The sequence below is a fragment of the Anopheles ziemanni genome, chromosome 2, assembly GCF_943734765.1.
Source record: "Anopheles ziemanni chromosome 2, idAnoZiCoDA_A2_x.2, whole genome shotgun sequence".
In the NCBI taxonomy this organism is placed as follows: Eukaryota; Metazoa; Arthropoda; class Insecta; order Diptera; family Culicidae; genus Anopheles; species Anopheles ziemanni.
Genome location: NC_080705.1, coordinates 32,026,523 through 32,053,632, shown reverse-complemented (window position 1 = coordinate 32,053,632; position 27,110 = coordinate 32,026,523). Strand labels below are relative to the sequence as shown.

Sequence of the window (27,110 nt, the reverse complement as noted above, 5' to 3'; positions counted from 1 at the left end):
ATCGTTTACAAACTGGTGACCAAACGGTGCCCAAGAGTAGGAATATATACTGTCTGCGTCGTCTGGACGAAAGCACAAAATGCATACTAACGAACGAACGATTGACTGACTGACCTGGTGTGGCCTGGAAGGGTAGAGCATTGAACCGTTACAAATTACACTGTGTGCCATTGAACTTTGTAGGATGCTAATGAATCAATTTATTGAATTCGGTAGTGAATCAATTACTACCCAAACAATTTAAATGTTGATGTCAACGAGGTGAAGCTGATTCGTACACTTTCTTATCAATTGCCCCCTTCATTGTTTCTTTCTATGCAAAGCTAGAGTTGTAGACCTTAGGTTGATCGATTAATTTATTTGTTATATCATAGAAAAAAAAGTTCTCATAAACAGTTAAATATCATTAAAGAAATTAGCCAATAGCCAATAGATAACAATAACCCAGATCGCTTCAGTTAAAGTGTATCCTTATTGATGATTTCAATCAGCTCCGAGTTGGCCAGCATGGTTTGATGAGTACCATCGATCACTTTTAGAATAAACGAGGATTTAGTGAACTCGCTCAGCCCATAATCTTCTTCAATGTCGGTTATCATCCCTGAGCGCACCAGTACCAGTGGGGACGATAGTTTTTCCTTCACTTCGGTACTCATGTTCATGGCGGCCTTCATCCGGTAGAACAGCACGCGCATCATCTTGCGGATATAGTCTTCCGAGAACGGATTTGCGTCGCGACCCATCTCCAGCATTTTATTAACGCGATCTTCGTACGTGGCTCCATCCATGATTATTTTGATAACGTCAGTGGTAACGGTGGGGAGAGCAAACGAGAGCACCAATGTCAGAACGGTCGTTTGCAAATGTTCATCGTCAATGCCCGAAAGGTGATTACTGGCCAAACGCTGCAGGTACAGTGGAGAGCCATCGATAAGCATTAGCTTCCCTCGCAGGGACCGAGCTTCCAGGCGCTTTACGATATCCAGGGCCAGTAGGGATCCGAACGAGTATCCGATGACCAGAAACTGTTCGCATTTCGCAAAGACAGTTTGGAACATTTCATCAAACACGGAGTCTACGATGCCAGGAACCGTTTGTTCATCGGCAGAGTTGGCAAAGGATTGTAACATGAAAGTTGGGGCATTGATATCGGAAGCAATCTTCAGCCACGGTGGGCTGCAAACACTCTCAATGCCAGGGATGATAAGAACGGCCCGCTCATACTGGAGATCGTCTGACTTTGAAGGCAGTCGCAGCACGGTATGGTGGCTATCGGCTTCGTCACCGAAGCTGGCCAACAAGTCTTCCAGCTGGAGCTGGTTGTTGACAACTTCGGCCGCCTCGTTTTCTGCCTTGGCGTCGGCCAGCTTTTGCAGCTTGGAGAAAGTGAGAGTGCGAAGATCTTGGGGGGTTAAAAGAATGTCAAAATCACGCTCCAGCACTTGTCTAATCTCGACGGCCATAAGTGAATCCATGCCGATGTCGGCGAGAGTACTCTCAATGGACACGGATTTCATGTCGCGAATGTTCATGATGTTCATGACGGCTTCGACAATGTTCTTAGCACCACCACTGGAGCTGCGCTTTTCAGCCACGACCATGCTGGACACGATAGGATCGTCCGTCGTAAGCAACTGATCAAGCACCTGGATACAGGAGGTAAGTCTTTGTTGCAGCGTACCTCCGATCTCCATGTCGAGTTTATCCTCCTGCATGTCCGCAACGATACCAACCTCTCCGATGGCTCCCCATTGAATGGCCTTGCCCGGTAATCCTTCGGAAGTTCGACGTTCTATGATACGCTCCATAACGGAGTTAGCCATACCATAGTTGGATTGGCCGGCATTGCCTCTGCCACATGATACGCTGGAGAAAACGACAAAATATTTCAGCATGGGACAAAGCTCCTGGCTTATTACATCGAAATGTTGGGTAGCGGTGGCTTTTGGAGCAAGACATTCGGCGAACTTATCCATTGATTGGTTTTCCATGATGGCGTCTCTGAGTTGGACGGCCAGATTGAAGATTCCGGCCACGGGTCCCATCTCATTGGCTTGTAGCAACAGTCGACGGCAACCGTTTTCGGTGGAAATATCCTCCGTAGAAATGCGCACCTGGACTCCGTAACTCTTCCACATGCTGTGAAAAATGAATGGCTTGTAATAATGTGTTATGTATTAGTGGGTTACTTCACTAGAACTTACTTGATACGGTATTGTTGATAAGGCTTTGTGATACCTCTGCTAGAGCTGAGGAGCACCTTCCGGCAACCACGAATAATCAGCCAATCGGCTAGCTCGAGGCCGAATCCACCCAAACCTCCAGCTATGACCATGCTTTGCTCGGGACTGCAGTAGACTCGTGGAAGGTACGAGATAGGAACCGAGGCGACATCATCTTCGTTGTCTCGGATCTTGAGCACTACTTTACCAATGTGCTTAGCGGTTGCTAAGTAACGGAAAGCTTGCTCGATCTCATGCGCTTGGAAGACGGTCGTAGGAAGCGGTTTAATGATGCCTTTCGCCATATCGACGGTAAGCGTTTTGTATACTTCCTTCATGAGATCCCGACGGTCTACGAACATAAGATCCAAGAGGACGGCCGTGAATGAAAGGCCTTTCTGGAACAGAGACATTGCAAGCTTGGAATCCTTCATCATGTCGTATTTTCCTATCTCCAGAAAGTGTCCACCCTTGGCAAGGCAGCGTATGGATGACTGGAGTTTCTCCTCGGACAGTGAGTTGAGTACGAAGTCAACACCTCGGCCGTTTGTACGTTCTTTGACGAGTCTCTCGAAGGTGGTATCTCTGGAGTTTCCAATGTTGTTCGAATTCAGGTCGGGGAAATAGCTCAACAGGAACTCTCGTTTCTCTTTAGTGCTTACGGTTGTAAATACTTCTAGACCGTAAGCTAGGGCCACTCGAATGGCCGCGAGACCGATACCCCCTGTTCCGGCATGGATGAGAATGGATTTGCCTTTTCGAATGTCTGCACAGACAAAAAATGCACCGTAGACGGTGGCGTATACGGTGGGTATGGAGGCCGCTTGCTCCAAGGTGTACTCATCCGGTACATCAAGAAGAAAGAGCGGATCGGCTTCAATGACTGTAGCCATCGAACCGGCAGGCACAATGCCCATGACTCGTTTCCCGGTGGCTGTAACACCGGAGAATTCCAACCCAAGCACACATTCTAGAGCCAACCGATCGGTACAGAATGTTTCCACCGTCAAACGACCGGTAGCGAGCATAACATCCTTAAAGTTCAAGGAGCTGTACACTACTTTGATGATAGGATTTGTTGGTGGCCGCTCGGTTAGTGGCCCTTCCATCCAGGTGAAAGAGGAAAGATCTCCTGGTTTGATACAATTCGCGTAGCAATGTTTCGTCACAGATTCGTTATACCGTTGTTCGTGCAACTTGAAGTGGCGATAGAGACCCCATTGGCCATTACGATACACATTAATAGCAAGTCCCAACTCCACTTGGTCCTTGTAGAATGGATGCGTGGGATCGAAAGGTGGTGCAGACGAATCATCGATGAAGAAACAGGTGACGTTTTGAATGTTGGGCTCCTTCCGGATGCAGTTGACCAATCCAATAATGCCTGAGGTTGGATCGTTTTGTGCATACAGAATGACTGGCTTTGTTTTGACTTCATTTTTAAGTTCCAATAACCAAGAAAGGGTAGAATCGTTACTGGATATCTTGATGACGTGAGCATCTACAGTTGAACTCAAGGAAGACTTCTTCTGCTGGTAGAGAAGGAACTTTTCATTCTCAACGGAGAACGTGCTTACCAGTTGGAGCCGACGATGGCCTTCTGTGAGGGTATAGCCTTGTGACTCCCGCAGGAGAATAAATCCTTGATCAGACAGACAGTTGATGGCATCGGAGATAAACTCATCGTCGGTGAATAGGTTCTCACAAATGAGCAACAACACGTTACGTTGTTTCATGAGTTTGTCCTCGGAGACAATCACGTTTGGTATGGGCTCAGGCTTATCATTGGAGATCAGTGTAAGATGTGCTTTCACAAGCGGAAGATCGCCGATTGCATCACCAAAGAGCGAAATGATGGGAGCTCTTGTTGGGGAATGAATTTCGGTGACATTGAAAAAGATCGTAGCTTGATTCTCGAGAATCGTTTGTACGATGATCGATGCCACATCCGCCGGTTGTAGTACTTGTTGAGGATAGTACGGCAGGAAACGGTAGCTTTCCAGGACAGGCACACCGGGCGGAAGACGACGAGCGATGGTACTTGCGTTGAGTCCTCGAATCTCGATAGCTCCACATTGGAGTAAGTTCAGCTCGCGATCAAACGAAGTAACGTATTTTGGCACCTCGTTTTCATTGCTCTGATCTGCGGCCTTGTGCTGAATAGGATCGATTTTCAACGAATCGATACGGGTCGGAATGGCTAATGAGCGAGAATCCATCGCGATGATCGCTACTTGCAACATGCAGTCCAGTAGTGCAGTCCAGTTGTACTTCCATTCGATCTTAGCATAGGAACCATCGCAAGCCGCCTCAACAACCGAACGGAAGAAGCCTCCGTAGTGGTATCCTCGCAGACGAAGCTCCTTGTAGAAATCTTTCGACGGTAAAATTGTTGCGTCCGTTATGCGTCGTTCGATCACCTGCGGGGTATAATCCCTAAGGACCTGGATGCGTCCCGTTACCACCAGGGCGGTACCTTCCCGGACCTCAAAGAAACCCGTGACATCGTTCAAATCGATTGTCAGGGTTACTGCCTGGTCTGCGGTGAGTGTCGTCGCTCGTAGAAATTCGATGTCACTAAACTCGACCGGCATCTCCTCTGGAATGATGCCCATTTTCCCGGAGAAAGAGTCCCACACGTAAAACAGGTATCCCGTCGCTGGTATGAGGATCCTTCCGTCGATACAATGACCGGCCATGTAGTCCTGCTCGGAGAGCGTTATGGTGTACTCGGTCGTGCTCTGGTCAACCATGCGTGTTGTTCTGAAGTTGGTTACGTGCCAATCAGCATTATGATCCCATCGAAGGTTTGGTGATATCATCGAGGTGCCTTGCGATACAGGGAACTGAATCGATGGGTAGAGCTTAAGCAGATTGAAGTGATGACCCTGAATAAAGGCTCTGAATAGTAAAAAAGTGATGGTGTTAGCGGACCGAGTTCATACGAACACAAAAAAAAAGAATCATTTACTTACTCGCCAAGTGATGCAAGGAAACTGTTGATCGCTTCGATTGGTTTGGTGAAGCTTCCCTTCAGGGGCTCAAGTATGGTAAACTCACTAGCGGTTATTGTTTCGTACAGCTTCGTCTCCATCGTACGATCGTAAATCCCGAATGATTGAAGTTGGCTTGCATTAATCCATCTGGATGTTGGTTCACGCACCCGCAGCGGTTTCAGTACCTTAGCTAGCTTGGAGTTGAGCAGTGTGTTGCTCGAAACGTTACCATAGTCGACGTTGTGCTCTACCTGATGCGCGCGCATGATATATCCCTGGGCATAGGCGACTCGCATGGCATCGTGCAGCGAGAGTGCGTTGTCGATGTAAGCGCAAGTTATTTGTCCCACCGAGTATCCTCCATACTGGGCGATAGGTATGCCCATCTCCTTCAGCATCCGGTACACACCTATCTGGGTAATGAACGTCCACAGGATTTGCTGAATCGGATCATTCGTCTGTTTGCTTTGATCGAATGCATCGAAACCACACTCCCGAATTGCCTTCAGACACTCAGTGACGCAGCTGGAAAATGTGGGAAATTTTTCAAACGCACTCGCCGTACACTCCCAGTTCCTATCGATGTGTCCAAAAATGAGGGTCAACGTAGGAACGGTGTACTTTTTCGGGATGCTAAACGGTACTGCCTTACGAAGAAGTTCGGCCGTACCATCATCACGACCACCGAAAATGGCGTAACTTTTGGTGTTCATCCGTGGAATTCCCTTTCGTTGGATGTTGTGCGCTAAGGCGCAGAATTCAGCATCGTAGCGTTGGCCGATGAAGCTTTTCAGGAAATGGTCGACAGCTTCCGGTGTTCGACCACTCCAGACGACCAACCGGGGGAGACCATCGATCGGGTAGCCACCGTTAACTTTTTCCTTGGTGCAGTTGTGCAGAAGGGCGTGCGCGTTCGCGCCACCGAATCCAAACGAATTGACCGCTACCAGAGGCCCTCCGAGAGGGATGACATTATCTACCACCTTTAGATTTCCGTTCAGCAACGATGGCACATCCGTGCGGGGTTCGGTGTAGTTAATGTTCGGCGGAATCAGCCTGTTGTGCATCGCAATGATGCACTTCGTTACGGAGCAAATGCCAGCGGCTGCTTCCGAGTGGCCAATGTTCGATTTCACCGACCCAACGAGAAGCGGTTCCGTCCTCCCAGGGCAGAACACCTTGTCGATTGCGTCGCATTCCTCCGGATCACCCACGACCGTTCCAGTGCTGTGAGCCTCCACGTAGCTGACGTCCTTAGGGTCATAAGGCACCTCCGAATACAGCTCATCCAGTAGTTGCTTCTGGATCTTATTTGAAGGGAACGTAATGCCCTCGAGCTTGTATCCGTCGCAGTTGGTTTTCGTGTTGACAACGTGCGCATAGATACGCTTCGAGTCCTTGGCCTTCTGGAGCAGAATAACCGCATTCGCCTCAGAGCGCGAGTACCCCGAGGCATTCTTATCGAACGGCCTACAGAATCCATCAGCGGCCAACACTCCCAGCAGCGCAAACTGCAGCGTGATGTACGGATGGAGTGTCAGATTGGTTCCGGCCACGAGGGCAGCATCACATTGACCCTGCCGAATCGACTTACAGGCCCAATCGAGGGCGTACATCGAGCTGCTGCATGCGGTATCCACCGCCATGTTCGGTCCTTTAAGATCAAGAGCGTAGGCTATCTTCGATGCCAACATGCTTCTCGCAGACCTTGATGAGATGAAGATGAGAACGCTGTAGTAGCTGAGTGCACAAATTCAAGCAATTGCTTACCCCAAAATCGACTTGTTATACGGAGATTTCGTTTTCTTGTACGTCCAGTAGATTTCCGTCTCAGCGATAGACACACCGACGAATACACCCGTGCGGGACCCACGGATGTCGTCTGGATGCAGCCCAGCATCCAGCACAGCCTCGTAACAGTTTTCCAACAGTAGGCGCTGCTGCGGATCCATGGTATGCGTTTCCTGGAAGCCACTGCTGAAGAACTCCGCATCGAACTTGCCCAAGTTGTTGATCTTCCCAAGCCGCTTCGGGATTCCGGCGTACAGATGTCTCCAGCGATCCTCCTTGTCGTCGACCAAATCCACCTGTTGTATCCATATAAACACCGGCGAAATAATCAGGATCCTGCACCCGATGTAACACATTTTCCTACCTTGTTATACAAATTATCCGCGAAATGGGCCACACTGTCCGAGCGAGGATACTTTCCCGCGATACCACTGATTACGATCGACTCCTCCGAGGTGATCGGAGTGTTCACAGCTGGAGAAGGCTTGCTTGGATGCATGGCTACTTTCGTCTGTATGCAGTTGGTTGCGAACTTGTTGCTTCTTTCCAATGCACTGATGCACTCTGCAGGGCGTAAGCTAGGTTTTATATTCTGTCCTATTGGGGTCACACTCGCTCACATAACGAACGACGAGCCGTGGGTAATTGTGCAAATTTTCCCCCAGTCCGCATTAATTAATATGCAATAAATAGCATTGACAAGAAATAGGCCAATGGATAGAAACAGGTCAAATACCAAACTATGGTTAAAGCTATAGGGCTGCAGCTGTTTAGCGAACAAACACACAGGGAGATGATTTTCCCTTTTCTAATTACTTTTCACAAAACCCCCGGAAAGAGTGATAGGATCAAGAAGTACACTCATCTAGAGCTTTCCAACTATTCTCGTCGGTTTTATTATCTGGAACATCCTTATCTATGATTTCTTGCAGGGGTTTCGATTTGTAAAAGCTTGTGCTTTGAGTTAGCACGACATTGATCGCACGATGTTCCTAACCTTGAAAGTATTAATGAGTGTGAATGGTAATGGGTCTGTGTTGGCCCCACGGGGTTAATACGCCGCTTCGTAACGCTACCGGCTGGGGTTCACCCGTTTCGAATCGGACGAGTATAAATAATCAGTGCAGAAGTCACGCGCATTCGCGCCGGTGCTATGGCTGCTATCGTTTGGTCAACCGAAACTGGTGCAATTTGCTGCACCAAATTATTGATTGATCTTTTCCGGTTACGGTGTTCGATTCAGACCGAGGGTGTTGACTATTTTCAGTGCGAAAATGTCTGAAGGAAGAGTGACAATGTATGTGGCGCAATGCGTTAGGACTACCGGCGTTACAGCATCGAGTGAAAATAGATTCAGGTTGCATTGTAGCCAGCAAAAACGGTTTCTCTAGTTCGAGATGGCATAATCCTCGCAAAATCACCCACTTCCCAGCGCCAAAGCTAGTGATGATCTTCGGCGAGTCACGGCGAATATGTTGAGTGTTTGTGGCTATTAGTCAATTGAAGATGATCAGCGTTGATTGAGATGCGCCCGGTATGATGAGAATAGAAACAAACGATGCTGCCGAGAACACCTCGGGCGCGTTCGTTAGTTATTAAGCGGACCCAGGCCGATAAAGTTCTACACCTAGATTATCGCCATGTCGACACCGGCGAAGGAAGCCCGTGGCCATTGGGCTTCGAAAACCGAATTCATCCTGTCGTGCATGGGATACGCGATCGGGTTGGGTAACGTGTGGCGCTTCCCGTATCTCTGCTATCGCAACGGTGGTGGTGCCTTCCTGGTGCCCTACCTGCTGATGTTGGTGCTGTGCGGGATACCGCTGTTCTTCCTTGAGGTGTGCCTCGGTCAGTTCAGTGGAACCGGGTGTGTGACGGTGTTCAAGATCGCACCATTGTTCAAGGGTGCCGGTGTCGCGATCATCGTGATCAACTTCATCTGCACGGCGTACTACAATGTCATCATATCGTACCCGATCCTGTTTCTGTGGCGATCGCTACAGACGCACCTGCCGTGGGAGAACTGCCGGAACGCGTGGAACACCGATCGGTGCTTGGAGTTGCGCGACGGTCAGCACAGGGACATGTTTCTCAACAACAGCACAATGGGTCACTTCCGTACACCGGCTGATGAGTTCTTCCAGTATGCTAATCCACATCTCACTAGTTTCTAGGTGATTTTGTGACCGATGATTTATGCTTTCAGCAATGAAATCCTCCAGATTTCGGACGGTATCGAGCACCCGGGAGGTATCGTGTGGCCCCTGTTCGTATGCAATGTGCTCGCATGGCTCGTCATCTTCTGCTGCATCGCTAAGGGTGTCGAGTCGGTCGGCAAGGTGGTCTACTTTACGGCCACCTTTCCGTTTGTCATCCTCGCGGTACTGCTCGTACGGGGCGTGACGCTGCCCGGCGCGCTCGAGGGCATTCGGTTCTACATCGTACCGCAGTGGGATCAACTGCTCAATCTGAAGGTGTGGGCGGACGCGGCCGTACAAATTTTCTTCTCACTCGGACCCGGTTGGGGCGGGATCGTAAACATGGCCAGCTACAACCAGTTCAAGAACAACGGCAAACTCGATTCGATCTTCATCCCGATCGTCAACTGCGGGACGAGCATTTTGGCCGGGTTCGTCGTGTTTTCCGTACTGGGCTTTTTCTCGCGTAAGTATAAATCACTAAACTCACCGAATTCACCAAACGATCGTTTGTGATGGGTCGGCTTTGTGTTCAGTTTCGTTCTTCTTCATTCCTTCCTTCTTTGCAAAGATCAAACTGGTCTTCCGGTGGCTAGAGCTGCAACCGGTGGACCTGGGTTAGCTTTCATCACCTACCCGGAGGCGATCAGTATGCTTCCCCTGGCTCCCTTGTGGGCTTGCCTATTCTTTAGCATGCTGTTTCTGCTGGGAATAGATAGTATGGTGAGTAGCGAGACGGATCTACCACTTAATGCCCTACAGTGAAACTAAAAGCGTTCTCACGTTCCAGTTCGTGCAAATCGAGGCCATTATATCCTCGGTTCTGGATGTATTTCCGTCGCTGCGTGCCAAGAAATTGCTCATCACCGCCAGCACTTGTGGGCTGCTCTTTCTGCTCTCGATATCTTGCGTCACAAGGGTAACGAGGACGTGCCGAAGAGTGGGCGACGAGAACCCTCCGAAACTAAACCATCCCTTCTTTTCTTTCCGGTGGCCAGGGTGGAATGTATCTGATACAGCTGCTGGACTGGTACTCGGCCTCGATTTCGGTGATACTGGTTTGCATCGTGGAGGTCATCGCTGTGGCGTGGATCTACGGCTGTGGCAACTTTGTCCGTGACGTGCAATTTATGATCGACCGGAAGGTCGAGCAGTACTGGATCGTTGCGTGGAAGTTTGTCACACCGGTCGTGTTGACTGTAAGTCCAATTCATTTGACTTTGAACTTTACATTCTTTTATTGAAAAGAGCCAATATGTTTTGTTGCTTTTTGTTTTCAGTTTATTTTCTTCACCACGATCGCTTACAATACAGAGGTATCTTATGGGACTGGTGGAATCTATCCCCGCTGGGCTATAAAACTCGGATGGGCTAGCAGCTTTCTGTCAATGTTTTGTATTCCTGCATATATCGTTTTCAAGCTGGCATTTGCAGAGGGATCGTTACTAAGGGTATGTTGGGCAATTGGGATGACAAAAAGGTCTGATTTTGAATTAATTTGTCTATCTTTTTCTCCTCCCTTCTAAAGCGCGTAAGGGAGCAGCTGAAACCTCAAGACTGGGGTCCGGCTGATGCCGATCAGCGGGCGTTGTGGATCGATCACGTTCAGTGCATGCAGAAAGCCTAGTTATTTTATTGTAAGTTTTGTGAAGATTTTCCGTGCCATATGTTGAATAAAATCTAAGCCACCGTTACGACTGTTGGGTTAGTCTTTGTGACGTGAACGGCTCCTGGGTTGGCGGCGACATTAACCGATCCACCGACGACGGTGCGCACGGCATCGGAACGGGTCACAACGTGCTCAACGGGAGCGACGTACACCGGTGCAGGGTAGACCACCTTCTGGACGTGCACTTCCGGCACGTGCACGTACCTCTGGACCGTGACCGGGTAGTAAACGTATCGCTGTCCATGAGAGTGTTTGTGGAAGAAGGGGCTCGGGCTGGCATAGGCGGTAGCAAGCAATGCGAACGCAACAAGTGCTGATAGAACCTGGTGACAGAAGTAGTAAAATTTCACTTAAAAAGTTGATAACCTAAGTAGATAGTGCGTTACCTTCATTGTTGAGACGATCTTGTTTCTTGGCTTATGCTTTTTGCTAGACGGAAAGTCAAACACAAACTGATGCCCCGTCAATTGTGCGCTGGGAGTATTTATACGATACGACGCTTCATTAAGTTTGGGGAAGCATATTTCAATTTCCGGAAAGGAGCCCATTATGTCCAGCATGTTCTTCTAAATGTCCATGAACTGTGCAGTTTGTACCGAGTTCATCGTCCATCGTTTCGTAACAAGAATCGTTTGGTGGTAAACATGTTAGACATGGTTTTCCGTTTCGATAAGATCTTGTTCCGTTGGGGACATCACCTACGGTCACTAAAAGCAATACTTCTGGTCTTGTTTTCTCCAGTTTTTCTATATTTTCTACTTTTAGTGATGAGCTTATTGCTGATACTTTCATCGTACAAGAACGGCCTATTCAAAAATACATGTTCTAAAGCTTTAAATTTTAAACTGATCATTATATAAGTTTCATAGTTATTATTCACAAAACAAAAAATCATTCAACCAATAAAATGACCAATTACCAATTTGAGAAGTGTCTCTATTTTTTCGGGGAATCGTTTCTCTTTGATTGTCAATCTTGAACAATTCTGCTCTTCAATTATCAATATACATGATAATTCATAATTTTAAACTTGTTCTTGTAACGTCGTGAATTTCTTTCACTTAAAAACAGGGTCATAAGCAACAACGTAGTTGATGCCAAAAATTTGGAAATGTTTATTTGTGTCCAGGCCTTACAATGCCGACCTTTACTCCGAACCTGGTGCAGCATCCAGGTTCAGCTGCTGTTGGGAGAAGGCATGTCCGGGCAGAGGTGCCTCATGGATCACTCCCCGGTTGGCGGCCAGGTAGCGAGCCTCCTTCTGGTAGACCAAGGCCGGTGCGCTGTACGCCAGCGGGGCAGTATAGTAAAACGGGGCGGCCGCATACGTCAAAGGAGCCGGGGCGTAGGTTAGGGCTGGGGCTGCTGGGGCGATGAATTTGGCCTCCGAATTACTCTGCACCACCGTCGTGTGCGGTGCCTGCAGGGCTAGTGGGGCGGTGTACAGCAGCGGTGCAAGCCCGGCTTCAGCTCCGAAAACGGCCAGCGCCATCATGACTACAGCTGCGATGCACTAGAAAAGACAAAGAATTGATGTAATTAAAGCAAACGCCATATATATATATATATATATATACTTATACTTTGTGTGAAGAAAGTTCTTTAATACTAACCTTCATGATTGCTTATTGAGGTTTTGCTAAGATGGTTGGAAAAGAAACGTTCGATTGAACACTCAGACAAGATCTGTTGTTTCTGCATTGCAACGGGATGCCTTTTATACTCATCAACCCGTGCCCGCAAGCCGGTGTGACTGCATTATAAATAAACAAAAGCGTAAAAAAGACTCTTCTTAAGGAACCTTCTCCTTGGGAATCAGATAAAAGCGACAGCATAAAAAATGAAAAGCGCCCGGACGAGTTGGACAGCATATAAAAATGGGTAAGGGAGACATAAAAAGACAACAGGCGACGCTGCAAAACAAGTAGATCAAGTGGCCCGATCGGTAAGCGATACATTTTCTCGTTGCGTACGCGAACGCACGGCAGTTACGCGCAGAACCAGAACAACAATGCACAATTTGCGCGGGTCAGTGCCCGGCAATCGCGATCGCGTCAAGAACTGGTTTACAACGAGCTGTTTTGAGCCACCTTTTGTAAAACTATAAGTTACTTGTGCTATTTGTAATAAAATTGTGAACTGGATTAAACGGAACAGTTCCTCTTTTTTCCCACCAGGAAAATGTGGAGTAAAGTTTTAATAGTATGACCGAAGGGTATAAATACGGTTATACCGGGGATTGTCGAAGGTAGAACTCAAGTGGCAATCCTTCCGAACACATTGTGAGAAATACTGAACTTCGTTCGCAATCATGAAGGTAAGTTTGAGCAAAATCACAACGGTAGTATTTCGTAGGATCACTTTAATTGTTTGTTTAATTTTCTTTTACCACCAGTGCATCGCAGCTGTAGTCATGATGGTGCTGGCCGTGTTCGGAGCTGACGCAGGGCTTGCACCGCTGCTCTACTCGGCCCCACTGGCCCTCCAAACGTCTCATACGACATTTATTCAGAGCAATCCGTCTGCGAAGTTGCTGGCCAGTGCTCCTGCTCCGTTAGCCTATGCCTCGGCTCCTTGGGCGTATGGCGCTGGTCCATTCCTCTATACCGCCCCGCTGGCGTACAGTGCACCGGCCCTGCTGTACCAGAAGGAGGCTCGCTATCTGGCCGCCAACCGGGGTGCCATTCATGAGGCGCCTCTGCCCGGACATGCCTTCTCCCAGCAGCAGCTGAACCTGGATGCTGCACCAGGATCGGATTAAGTGTTGGTTTCGAAAGCGATAAAGACATATAATAAAACTCTTGTGGCCATAACAGAAGCAACTTGAAGAAGCAACTTGAATATTTATATTTCTTTGTTTATTATTAATTTTTAAATTTCCCTAGCCCGCCATATAGGCCTGACAAGTTTAATTTAAAAATTGTTATTTAATTATCAGTGCTGTTATTAGCTCTCGACTCCCAAAGCCTGTATTATACGGCAGAATTTATAAGAATTGCTAGTGTTACATGGTACGTCTATTTCACCTTTGAAGGACTAAAATGTAAAAAAAAAGATTTGGCACTTTCTTTTCATTCTTGTAAGCTTGATTTATAGCTGATCTCGATTTGACCATCTCAGGTTTTTCATTGTGTAATGCAATGGTAGTAGCAGTTGTAGCGATATGTTTTATTTCTGAATCAATTTATTTTCTTACATTTGCGGATATTAATTTAGCCGTTAATGGGTTCGACGCCATGATCTTCCCACATTGGCTTGTTTTGAACTACCTGACTAAATTAATTATTATTGATTTAACCTTTGCTTGCGTCACTGTTCGAACGCGATGAAACCAATTTTCTTGGGATTACAGAATACTCTAAGTGAAGTGGAATACGAGAACTTTTAAAATTGTACGAGAAAAAGAGATGTTAAAACAAGGAGTCAAGTGTTTGTATTACCCCTCGTTCTGAAGACGTTAATTTTTTGGCCGACTAAGATTTTCTGCACACTTCAAGGTTGGGTACGAAAAAATCCACAAAGTTTAGGATGATTGCAAATTTTATTCACATTTATAACATGTTCAAGTTGTTAGGGACCGATTGCAAGGCAGCTTTCTTACGTTTCGTTTTGTCATTTGTTTTCCGAAAATCCAGAGCTATCGAAGGTGTCTCGTTTCGTTTCATGGGTAACGTATTGGTCAGTAGAAAATACGGCCATGTGAGCCTAACAGAAATCAGGCGTTTACTGAGTTCCCGGCGCCGGTTCAACGTTGAACGACTGCTGGTTGACGCTGTGTCCCGCCAGCGGGGCCTCATGGACGGCACCCGGGGTGGCCGCCACGTAGCGAGCTTCCTTCTGGGCCACGACGGCCGTGGCGACTGGTTCCGCAACAACGGTGTCCTCAGCGAACGCGGCGGTCTCAACAACTTCCGAGTCGGAAGCGTACACCGTCGGGGCGGCGTAGGCAACGGGGGCAACCGAGGCGTACCGGGTCACCGGAGCGGAGTAAGAGACGGCCGGGGCGGAGTAGGAAACAGCCGGAGCGGAATAGGAAACGGCCGGGGCAGCATAGGAGACGGCCGGTGCGGCATAGGTGGTCACTGTAGCCGATGGGGCAGAGTAGCTGACGGCCTGGGCAACGTACTTCGTCGGGGCAACGTTCTGCTGGACGACCGTCTTCTGCGGGACGGAGTAGGCCGTCACGACGGGAGCCGTGTAGGTGACAGCGGCCGGGGCGGCGACATATTTGGGGGCGACGTTCTGCTGCACGACGGTCGTTTCCGGCACCGAGTAGACGGGAACGGTGGCCTGAGCGGCGTATGTGACGGCGGCCGGGGCCGAAACGTACTTCTGCTGCACGTAGGTCGTCTCAGGCACGGCGTAGGCGGTGACGGTCGGGGCCGTGTAGACGTACTTCGGGGCCACGTTCTGCTGGACGACGGTCTTCTCGACGGGAGCGGAGTAAACCACCGGCACAACGGCACACTCGGCGACGGCGGCCAGGGCGACCATGACTACAGCTGCGATGCACTGTTAGAAACAACCGATACCAAGAACACAATCCGTCGGCTTGAAACACATGTATCACGCGGAAGAAAACTGGCTGCCGTCTTACCTTCATGATTGCTGGTTTTGGGTTACGTTGAACGAGGGCGTCTAACCTGGTGAAAGATCGATCGGATTCTGATCGTTCGGCTAGTGCCGAACAGCTTTTATACGTGTCAGGCGAGCTATTCTTCCTTTCGCCGAAAATTCTCGCTCTCCCTTACCAAAACAGGATTATTCCATAAACACAAAGGTTAATTGTGTCTTAAAAGACCTTTTTTTATTCGGCTTGAAATATTCGGGCGGGCTAAACTTGTACAACAACGAATCTTGAGCAGCAGAAACATGAAGAATATACGGACAGAGGAACAAAGCAAACCTAACAATCGTACATGAGTAAGCTGTGACAATCCATTTGGAGCATGTAGAGAATAACGAAAATGAAACAAGCGTGGTGGTAGGAATTTTAGATCGGCTGACATTTAAAGAACGTATTTGGCAAAGGGAGTAGATGGAAGATATTTGTTGTATCCCAGTCCGTAGCCTCCGTAGTTCAACAGTCCATCATCGACAACTTTGGTGGCGACAACCGGAGCCACCAGCTTGTTGTATCCCAAACCGTACTGGTTGGCTACGACTGTGGCCACCAGCTTGTTGTATCCCAGGCCATAGTTGTTATGTCCCAGAGCGTAGTTGTTGTATCCCAGGGCGTAGCTGTTATCAACAACCTTCGTGGCCACTACTGGAGCAACCAGCTTGTTGTATCCCAGGGCATAGCTGTTGTCAACGACCTTGGTGGTAAGGACTGGGGCGACTGATGGGTATCTGACGACCTGCTTCACTGCCGGGTAAGATCCGTACACCGATGGATAGGAGTACTTGTCCACTACTGCTGGAAGACCGTACGATTGATCGACGACGACCTTGGAAAGAGGCAGTCCAGTACCGTATCCTTGGTAGGAAAGGACATCGTTGTATGGAAGGTAGGACGCCTGAGAGACAGCGACGAAAGCCAGGGCAATGATTGCGACGAAGAGCTGAAACACATCATTATTGGATCATTAGAAACTGAGCGATCACTTCTTTTTAAAAATATTTACCTTCATTTTTGAACTAGATGTAAAACAATGCTTTGACGATGGAACCTACGAATACAAACTGATGATGATCGGATTGATGAACGCATCTTTTATAGTACCTGCTAACGGAAGTGTGAAGCGAAAGGAAGACTCTATCGCCAAGGACTCTCAAAACGTGTCACATACGGTCCGGTATAAAAGCAGACGATCCGCGGGTCAAACGATCACAGTTCACTAGCAGCTTTCCGCGATCAACAGCAATCAATCGGTTCACTCTACTCGAAACATGAAGGTAAGGTTCGAAAAAGAAAATGTGTGTTTGAGTTAAATGATAGTCATGTTATAAAATACTGTTTAGGCATTTGTCGCGATTGCTGTTCTGGCTCTGGCCGCCCTCTCCAATGGATCGTATCTTCCCGCCGTCCAGACAGTCCTTCCGTACTCCTACAACACGGGACTCTATGGCTTGAACGGTTACGATGGACTTGGCCACTACTCTCCCTTGAGTGGATTGGGATACTCCTCGGAACTGGATCATGGATTATCGTACCCGTACTCGGCCGCCCTTCCTTACTCTGCCTACAATAACGGACTTCTAGGATATTACGGATCGAAGTACGCTCCCACCGTCGTCCAGGCCAATGTGAACACTCTGAAAACCGTCAACCCGCTGGGTCTGTACGGAGGATATGGACTCGGTCATGCCCCAACTGTCGTCCAGGCCAACGTCGCCAGCTCCCTGAAGACGGTCAACCCTCTGGGTCTGTATGGCGGATACGGTCTTGGACACGGATACGGATTGGGCCAGGCATACGGATACGGATACAACAACTACCTCCCGGTTCAGGCTCATGCTGCGAAGTATGTTGCCGCGAACCCGGGAGCCGTCCATGTGGCGCCACTGCCAGGCCATCTTGTCAACCAGAAATCGATTGTGGCTTAATCCATTGTGTCTTGAAAAATGTGACATTGTGTAAATAAAATCGTACTCACAACTTCAAACAAATCAATGTAAATGGAATCTGAAAAATGTTATATCAACATCTGCCTTTACTTCGAAATGGTTATGACAAAATTAAAACATCATTCAAACTCTATCGAGCATCAGAAGCATCAGCACAATCAAATTAAACAAAAAAAACACATATATTGGGATTTTTATGTACCCTTTTAAATATCTCTTTCATACTTATTTTGTTTTATGTATGTTTCAAAAACATACAGAAACAATTTGTATGAATTCGTTCTAACATGCGTAAAAAGTATGTATTAAAAAGAAATTTTGTTCGACTACTATTTGCAGCAAAACTCAAGAATAAGACTTTTACTACGACTTGTTTTCACTTTATCAGCTTATTGTACCCAAACACGCCCTATTTTCTATCAACCTCCAAAGGCCGACCTCTAGGGTCATCGATCTTTTCGATCAGCCGACTCGACAGCGTATCCCTGTTTTTGCCTTTCCGTTTATTGCTATCATAGGGCTATCTTTTCTAAGCTGGATAAGGAACAAATAGTGTTTCTAGTAAAATTATCTGACACAAAAACAATAATCATTCTTCTAAAACCATGACAAACCTATTACCCGACGCTCAAAGAAGTTCAAAAGCACTTCGATCGCACAAAATTATGAAAAAGTTAATTTAAATAACTTGTACATATTAATTTCAGATTGATTCTCTAATCAACAAAGCTAACGTGAAGAAATGTTTAACTTTGAATTAAATCATGGTTGTTTTCATTTTTTCCAAAACCTGTATATTTTCCTTCGACTATCCATCTCGATCAGTTCTATTGAGAAAGTATGTACATCAGTAGGAAAGCTACATGAAGATCACAATTTACAGCGTTCCGGGATCAGCCTCAACGTTCAGGGACTTCTGGTTGACGGCGTGTCCTGCCAGAGGAGCAACATGGACGGCTCCACGGGTGGCAGCGACGTACGAGGCCTCCTTCTGGACCGGGGCGTACACCTGTGGCACGTACTGGGCCTGCTCATAGGCATAGGCGGTCGGAGCGGCGTAAGCGACCGGGGCGGCATAAGCGACCGGGGCAGCATAGGAGGCTGGGGCAACATAGGACACCGGAGCAGAGACATGGCTGGCGTACGAGACGGCCGGGGCGACGGCGTGGCTGGCGTAGGTGACGGCCGGGGCAGAGTAGGCAGTGACGTACTTCGGCACCACGTTCTGCTGGACCACAGTAGCCTGCGGCACGGTGTAGACCGAGGGGTAGACAGCGCCACCCTGCACCGAGGCGACCAGAGCAACAATGACTACAGCTGCGATGCACTGTTCAGGAATAGAGAGTTCAATTGAATAACCTATCCTGGAACATGTTCCTCTTGTTAAACAGGAATAATCTTTCTTACCTTCATGATTGCGGTTTGGGATTCGTTTTGGGGGTTGATGGTTGTGTGATCGAGTGGAGGATCGTTCTTATTCTGATTGATTCACGAGCCTTGCAGCCTTTTTATATCAACCCAAATGAAGCGAACGATTTTTAAATGAGGAAACACCATCGTTTGAATGAGACACAAAAGACAACGGAAGAAGAAACCGCAAGCGAACGTATTCACTTCGGACGCCTTTCCAAAAACCTCGCGACGAATGAACGGACAAAGAAAATAAGAGAGCTAAAGGAGATTCGAAACGATTACGTATTTGGTTAGAAGCAATACATCATAATTCGGGCCAGTTTATTAGAACAAAATATTTTTACAACACGTATTTGGCAACTGGAGCAGACGACAGGTACTTGTTGTATCCCAGTCCGTAGCCTCCGTAGTTCAACAGTCCATCATCGACGACTTTGGTGGCGACCACCGGAGCCACCAGCTTGTTGTATCCCAAACCGTACTGGTTGGCGACGACTGGGGATACCAGCTTGTTGTATCCCAGGCCATAGTTGTTATATCCCAGAGCGTAGCTGTTGTCAACGACCTTCGTGGCCACTACTGGAGCAACCAGCGACGACCTTGGAAAGAGGCAGTCCAGAACTGTATCCCTGGTAGGAAAGGACATCGTTGTATGGAAGGTAGGACGCCTGAGAGACAGCGACGAAAGCCAGGGCAATGATTGCGACGAAGAGCTGAAACACATCATTATTGGATCATTAGAAACTGAGCGATCACTTCTTTTTAAAAATATTTACCTTCATTTTTGAACTAGATGTAAAACAATGCTTTGACGATGGAAGCTACGAATACAAACTGATGATGATCGGATTGATGAACGCATCTTTTATAGTACCTGCTAACGGAAGTGTGAAGCGAAAGGAAGACTCTATCGCCAAGGTCTCTCAAAACGTGTCACATACGGTCCGTTATAAAAGCAGACGATCCGCGGGTCAAACGATCACAGTTCACTAGCAGCTTTCCGCGATCAACAGCAATCAATCGGTTCACTCTACTCGAAACATGAAGGTAAGGTTCGAAAAAGAAATATAGTGGTTGGATTAAATGACTCACGTTTTAAAACTACTGTATAGGCATTTGTCGCGATTGCTGTCCTGGCTCTGGCCGCCCTCTCCAATGGATCGTATCTTCCCGCCGTCCAGACAGTCCTTCCATACTCCTACAACTCGGGACTCTATGGCCTGAACGGTTACGATGGACTTGGCCACTACTCTCCCTTGAGTGGATTGGGATACTCCTCGGAACTGGATCATGGATTATCGTACCCGTACTCGGCCGCCCTTCCTTACTCTGCCTACAATAACGGCCTTCTCGGATATTACGGATCGAAGTACGCTCCCACTGTCGTCCAGGCCAATGTGAACACTCTGAAGACCGTCAACCCGCTGGGTCTGTACGGAGGATATGGACTCGGTCATGCCCCAACTGTCGTCCAGGCCAACGTTGCCAGCTCTCTGAAGACGGTCAACCCTCTGGGTCTATATGGCGGATACGGTCTTGGACACGGATACGGTTTGGGCCAGGCGTACGGATACGGATACAACAACTACCTCCCGGTTCAGGCTCATGCTGCGAAGTATGTTGCCGCGAACCCGGGAGCCGTCCATGTGGCGCCTCTCCCAGGCCATCTTGTTAACCAGAAATCGGTTGTAGCTTAACCAATTATGACTTGAAAAATGTGACATTGTGTAAATAAAATCGTACTCACAACTTCAAACAAATCAATGTAAATGGAATCTGAGAAATGTTTTATCAACATCTGCCTTTACTTCGAAAAACAGGTTATGACAAAATTAAAACATCATTCAAACTCTATCGAGCATCAGAAGCATCAACACAATCAAGTTAAACAAAAAAAACACATATATTGGGATTTTTATATACCCTTTTAAATATCTCTTTCATACTTATTTTGTTTTATTTATGTTTCAAAAACATAGAGAAACAATTTGTATGAATTCGTTCTAACATGCGTAAAAAGTATGTATTAAAAAGAAATTTTGTTCGACTACTATTTGCAGCAAAACTCAAGAATAAGACTTTTACTACGACTTGTTTTCACTTTATCAGCTTATTGTACCCAAACACGCCCTATTTTCTATCAACCTCCAAAGGCCGACCTCTAGGGTCATCGATCTTTTCGATCAGCCGACTCGACAGCGTATCCCTGTTTTTGCCTTTCCGTTTATTGCTATCATAGGGCTATCTTTTCTAAGCTGGATAAGGAACAAATAGTGTTTCTAGTAAAATTATCTGACACAAAAACAATAATTATTCTTCTAAAACCATGACAAACCTATTACCCGACGCTCAAAGAAGTTCAAAAGCACTTCGATCGCACAAAATTATGAAAAAGTTAATTTAAATAACTTGTACATATTAATTTCAGATTGATTCTCTAATCAACAAAGCTAACGTGAAGAAATGTTAAACTTTGAATTAAATCATGGTTGTTTTCATTTTTTCCAAAACCTGTATATTTTCCTTCGACTATCCATCTCGATCAGTTCTATTGAGAAAGTATGTACATCAGGAGGAAAGCTACATGAAGATCACAATTTACAGCGTTCCGGGAGCAGCCTCAACGTTCAGGGACTTCTGGTTGACGGCGTGTCCAGCCAGAGGAGCAACATGGACGGCTCCACGGGTGGCAGCGACGTACGAGGCCTCCTTCTGGACCGGGGCGTACACCTGCGGCACGTACTGGGCCTGCTCATAGGCATAGGCGGTCGGAGCGGCGTAAGCGACCGGGGCGGCATAAGCGACCGGGGCAGCATAGGAGGCTGGGGCAACATAGGACACCGGAGCAGAGACATGGCTGGCGTACGAGACGGCCGGGGCGACGGCGTGGCTGGCGTAGGTGACGGCCGGGGCAGAGTAGGCAGTGACGTACTTCGGCACGACGTTCTGCTGGACCACGGTAGTCTGCGGCACGGTGTAGACCGAGGGGTAGACAGCGCCAGCCTGCACCGAGGCGACCAGAGCAACAATGACTACAGCTGCGATGCACTGTTCGGGAATAGAGAGTCCAATTGAATAACCTGTCCTGGAAAACGTTTGTCGTGAGAAACAGGAATAATCTTTCTCACCTTCATGATTACGGTTTGGGATTCGTTTTGGGGGTTGATGGTTGTGTGATCGAGTGGAGGATCGTTCCTATTCTGATTGATTCACGAGCCTTGCAGCCTTTTTATATCAACCCAAATGAAGCGAACGGTTTTTAAATGTAGAAACACCATCGTTTGAATGAGAAACACAAGACAACGAAAGAAGAAACCGCAAGCGAACGTATTCACTTCGGACGCCTTTCCAAAAACCTCGCGACGAATGAACGGACAAAGAAAATAAGAGAACTGAAGGAGATTCGAAACGATTGCATATTTGGCTAGAATCAATACATTTCCTCGTCGCCATAATTGCCCTGGCTTTCGTTGCTGTTTCCCAGGCGTCCTACCTTCCTTACAACGATGTGCTTTCCTACCAGGGATACGGTTCTGGACTGCCTCTTTCCAAGGTCGTCGTCGATCAATCGTATGGTCTTCCAGCAGTAGTGGACAAGTACTCCTATCCATCGGTGTACCCATCAGTCGCCCCAGTCCTTACCACCCAGGTCGTTGACAACAGCTATGCCCTGGGATACAACAAGCTGGTTGCTCCAGTAGTGGCCACGAAGGTTGTTGATAACAGCTACGACCTGGGATACAACAACTACGCTCTGGGATATAACAAGCTGGTGGCCCCAGTCGTCGCCAACCAGTACGGTTTGGGATACAACAAGCTGGTGGCTCCGGTTGTCGCCACCAAAGTCGTCGATGATGGACTGTTGAACTACGGAGGCTACGGACTGGGATACAACAAGTACCTGTCGTCTGCTCCAGTTGCCAAATACGTGTTGTAAAATTATTTTCTTCTAATAAACTGGCCCGAATTATGATGTATTGCTTCTAACCAAATACGTAATCGTTTCGAATCACTTTTAGCTCTCTTATTTTCTTTGTCCGTTCATTCGTCGCGAGGTTTTTGGAAAGGCGTCCGAAGTGAATACGTTCGCTTGCGGTTTCTTCTTCCGTTGTATTGTGTGTCTCATTCAAACGATGGTGTTTCCACATTCAAAAATCGTTTGCTTCGTTTGGATTGATATAAAAAGGCTGTCAGGTACGTGAATCAATCAGAATAAGAACGATCCTCCACTCGATCACACACCATCAACCCCCAAAACGAATCCCAAACCGCAATCATGAAGGTGAGAAAGATTATTCCTGTTTATCCAGAGGAACATTTTCCAGAATAGGTTATTCAATTGGACTCTCTATTCCCGAACAGTGCATCGCAGCTGTAGTCATTGTTGCTCTGGTCGCCTCGGTGCAGGCTGGCGCTGTCTACCCCTCGGTCTACACCGTGCCGCAGACTACCGTGGTCCAGCAGAACGTCGTGCCGAAGTACGTCACTGCCTACTCTGCCCCGGCCGTCACCTACGCCAGCCACGCCGTCGCCCCGGCCGTCTCGTACGCCAGCCATGTCTCTGCTCCGGTGTCCTATGTTGCCCCAGCCTCCTATGCTGCCCCGGTCGCTTATGCCGCACCGGTCGCTTACGCCGCTCCGACCGCCTATGCCTATGAGCAGGCCCAGTACGTGCCACAGGTGTACGCCCCGGTCCAGAAGGAGGCCTCGTACGTCGCTGCCACCCGTGGAGCCGTCCATGTTGCTCCTCTGGCAGGACACGCCGTCAACCAGAAGTCCCTGAACGTTGAGGCTGCTCCCGGAACGCTGTAAATTGTGATCTTCATGTAGCTTTCCTACTGATGTACATACTTTCTCAATAGAACTGATCGAGATGGATAGTCGAAGGAAAATATACAGGTTTTGGAAAAAATGAAAACAACCATGATTTAATTCAAAGTTAAACATTTCTTCACGTTAGCTTTGTTGATTAGAGAATCAATCTGAAATTAATATGTACAAGTTATTTAAATTAACTTTTTCATAATTTTGTGCGATCGAAGTGCTTTTGAACTTCTTTGAGCGTCGGGTAATAGGTTTGTCATGGTTTTAGAAGAATGATTATTGTTTTTGTGTCAGATAATTTTACTAGAAACACTATTTGTTCCTTATCCAGCTTAGAAAAGATAGCCCTATGATAGCAATAAACGGAAAGGCAAAAACAGGGATACGCTGTCGAGTCGGCTGATCGAAAAGATCGATGACCCTAGAGGTCGGCCTTTGGAGGTTGATAGAAAATAGGGCGTGTTTGGGTACAATAAGCTGATAAAGTGAAAACAAGTCGTAGTAAAAGTCTTATTCTTGAGTTTTGCTGCAAATAGTAGTCGAACAAAATTTCTTTTTAATACATACTTTTTACGCATGTTAGAACGAATTCATACAAATTGTTTCTGTATGTTTTTGAAACATAAATAAAACAAAATAAGAATGAAAGAGATATTTAAAAGGGTATATAAAAATCCCAATGTATGTGTTTTTTTTGTTTAACTTGATTGTGTTGATGCTTCTGATGCTCGATAGAGTTTGAATGATGTTTTAATTTTGTCATAACCTGTTTTTCGAAGTAAAGGCAGATGTTGATATAACATTTTTCAGATTCCATTTACATTGATTTGTTTGAAGTTTTGGGTACGATTTTATTTACACAATATTACATTTTTCAAGTCACAATTGGTTAAGCCACAATCGATTTCTGGTTAACAAGATGGCCTGGCAATGGCGCCACATGGACGGCTCCCGGGTTCGCGGCAACATACTTCGCAGCATGAGCCTGAACCGGGAGGTAGTTGTTGTATCCGTATCCGTATGCCTGGCCCAATCCGTATCCGTGTCCAAGACCGTATCCGCCATACAGACCCAGAGGGTTGACCGTCTTCAGAGAGCTGGCGACGTTGGCCTGGACGACAGTTGGGGCATGACCGAGTCCATATCCTCCGTACAGACCCAGCGGGTTGACGGTTTTCAGAGTGTTCACATTGGCCTGGACGACGGTGGGAGCGTACTTCGATCCGTAATATCCGAGAAGGCCGTTATTGTAAGCAGAGTAAGGAAGGGCGGCCGAGTGTGGGTATGACAATCCATGATCCAGAACGGATGAGTATCCCAATCCATTCAAGGGAGAGTAGTGGCCAAGTCCATCGTAACCGTTCAGGCCATAGAGTCCCGAGTTGTAAGGGTACGGAAGGACTGTCTGGACGGCGGGAAGATACGATCCATTGCAGACGGCGGCCAGAGCCAAGACAGCAATCGTGATGAAACCCTGTAGAAACAACAATTTCGAATATAACGTAATAACGGTGTTGGGTGTCTATTTTACCTTCATGATTCTTTGTGGAAAGTGTAGCTGGTTCGGTACGTATCAGCAGGCAGACTTCGACTGTAATTTTTCCTGAGTTGGAAAACATATTTATACTGAGTCCTATTCAACGATCTGTTCTTCTGCAACGGAAGAGGATGATTCCCATTTCAACCAAATAAATGAGCCGGCCTTGTATCGATGTGAATTCGACTCGCTGGTTGATGCAATAAAATTCTCCAGTCAAGATCATTTTTCCGGTGAAACACAAACAAACCGTGACTAACAGTCGTTTCACGGTTGATCGATTTGTCTAATTGCTAGTAGAGCTAATAATGCAGCAAAACGAAAGGATTTTATTTGGTCTATGGTACCTATTTCTTGCATTCGAACGAACTTAAAGTGATTCTTTGCTGGTTTTGGAGGTTTTGTATAAAAGGAACAGAAAATGTTCATTCAACATCAGTTTCACAGTAAACCATACAACAATACAGAACACCCCTGCAGAAACTTAAAGCATACTGAATCTTAAAATGAAGGTAGAAAATTGTGTTGACAGTATTTTATTATCATTATTTATTATCATTATCATTGATCTTATCAGGCGTTTGTCGCGATTGCTGTCCTAGCTCTGGTCGCCGTCTCCAACGGATCGTATCTTCCCGCCGTTCAAACGGTCCTTCCGTACTCCTACAACTCAGGACTCTATGGCCTGAACGGTTACGATGGACTTGGCCACTACTCTCCCTTGAATGGATTGGGATACTCATCCGTTCTGGAACATGGATTGTCATACCCGTACTCGGCCGCCCTTCCTTACTCTGCCTACAATAACGGCCTTTTCGGATATTACGGATCGAAGTACGCTCCCACCGTCGTCCAGGCCAATGTGAACACTCTGAAAACCGTCAACCCGCTGGGTCTGTACGGAGGATATGGACTCGGTCATGCCCAAACTGTCGTCCAGGCCAACGTCGCCAGCTCTCTGAAGACGGTCAACCCGCTGGGTCTGTATGGCGGATACGGTCTTGGACACGGATACGGTTTGGGCCAGGCGTACGGATACGGATACAACAACTACCTCCCGGTTCAGGCTCATGCTGCGAAGTATGTTGCCGCGAATCCGGGAGCCGTTCATGTGGCGCCACTGCCAGGTCATGCAGTTAATCAAAAATCTATCGTTGCCTAAGCGTGAATAAAAATCTCACAAACTTGTACACACCTTAAACGCGTGCCTCCTGTTTGCGTTTCCTTCCACGTCCTCGTCGCGCTTGTGTCCATCGGCTTGTTAAGTAATCTAGAGTTACGTTCCAGTTAGAACCAGTCTCCCGAATTGGAACCAGTTTACGCCTTCGCCGTCGGAATTTGAGAATTGAAATGCGGAAAATCGTACGCCCCGGGCCCGACGTGTAGATTGTTTTTAATCTTACCAACACGCGTGTAAGGCAGTGGGCCCGATTTATGCCGAACGTATTGAACGTTGGGTGTTGTAGGACTCCATCGAGAGACAAATATCCCGATCTGGTCTGGTTGCGAACTCGGCAGGAAAGGGAACTTTGTTTCGGGTCGTATCATGTTGGGCGTAGAGTTATGGTAACGAAATCGAAATCCATCAACATTTGCTACCAAGCGTTTGTCTATAATATTTCGTGTCAATAATTACCCGATGGAACTATTTATTTATTGCCATGTTTTTTTATATACTGACAGTTTGTTCTTCCTCATCTTCAAGACGATTATAATTTGCTAGTTCGAGATAAATCGCCGTCGCTCACCAAGCCTGGTTTGAAAGCGAAGGAACTTCATCGTATCTGCAGAAAAGGTATCGTAAAGACACGGAATAAAAGGGACTGAAAGAGGAATCGGCGCGAACCGCGTGACCACAACCGGATCGCGCGGTTCGCTGGGCCTGACCTT

At 47.3% G+C, this 27,110-nt stretch overlaps 5 protein-coding genes and 1 pseudogene across 5 annotated transcripts; 2 read left to right on the top strand and 4 right to left on the bottom strand.

The window, feature by feature from the left end:
- Positions 1-458: 458 nt before the first annotated feature.
- LOC131282375 (fatty acid synthase-like) lies at positions 459-7,508 on the bottom strand. The gene is made up of 5 exons (XM_058311817.1): positions 7,374-7,508; positions 6,989-7,305; positions 5,198-6,925; positions 2,205-5,123; positions 459-2,139 (listed from the first exon to the last, which is right to left on the bottom strand). The coding sequence occupies exons 1-5, from the start codon at positions 7,506-7,508 to the stop codon at positions 459-461; spliced, it is 6,780 nt and encodes a 2,259-aa protein (XP_058167800.1).
- A 487-nt stretch (positions 7,509-7,995) lies between these two features.
- On the top strand, positions 7,996-10,834 carry LOC131293428 (sodium- and chloride-dependent glycine transporter 2). Its single transcript, XM_058321505.1, has 9 exons — positions 7,996-8,032; positions 8,137-8,174; positions 8,668-9,152; positions 9,216-9,673; positions 9,779-9,930; positions 9,998-10,126; positions 10,206-10,406; positions 10,488-10,658; positions 10,736-10,834. The coding sequence occupies exons 1-9, from the start codon at positions 7,996-7,998 to the stop codon at positions 10,832-10,834; spliced, it is 1,770 nt and encodes a 589-aa protein (XP_058177488.1).
- Positions 10,835-12,023: 1,189 nt separating this feature from the next.
- LOC131293427 (adult cuticle protein 1-like) lies at positions 12,024-12,495 on the bottom strand. The gene is made up of 2 exons (XM_058321504.1): positions 12,490-12,495; positions 12,024-12,389 (listed from the first exon to the last, which is right to left on the bottom strand). Exons 1-2 carry the CDS (start codon positions 12,493-12,495, stop codon positions 12,024-12,026), a joined length of 372 nt encoding a protein of 123 aa, XP_058177487.1.
- A 692-nt stretch (positions 12,496-13,187) lies between these two features.
- LOC131293426 (adult cuticle protein 1-like) lies at positions 13,188-13,637 on the top strand. The gene is made up of 2 exons (XM_058321503.1): positions 13,188-13,193; positions 13,272-13,637. The coding sequence occupies exons 1-2, from the start codon at positions 13,188-13,190 to the stop codon at positions 13,635-13,637; spliced, it is 372 nt and encodes a 123-aa protein (XP_058177486.1).
- Positions 13,638-14,599: 962 nt separating this feature from the next.
- On the bottom strand, positions 14,600-15,479 carry LOC131293425 (cuticle protein 16.5-like). Its single transcript, XM_058321502.1, has 2 exons — positions 15,474-15,479; positions 14,600-15,388 (listed from the first exon to the last, which is right to left on the bottom strand). Exons 1-2 carry the CDS (start codon positions 15,477-15,479, stop codon positions 14,600-14,602), a joined length of 795 nt encoding a protein of 264 aa, XP_058177485.1.
- A 406-nt stretch (positions 15,480-15,885) lies between these two features.
- Positions 15,886-16,632, bottom strand: LOC131282962 (uncharacterized; annotated as a pseudogene).
- Between the last annotated feature and the right edge of the window lie 10,478 nt (positions 16,633-27,110).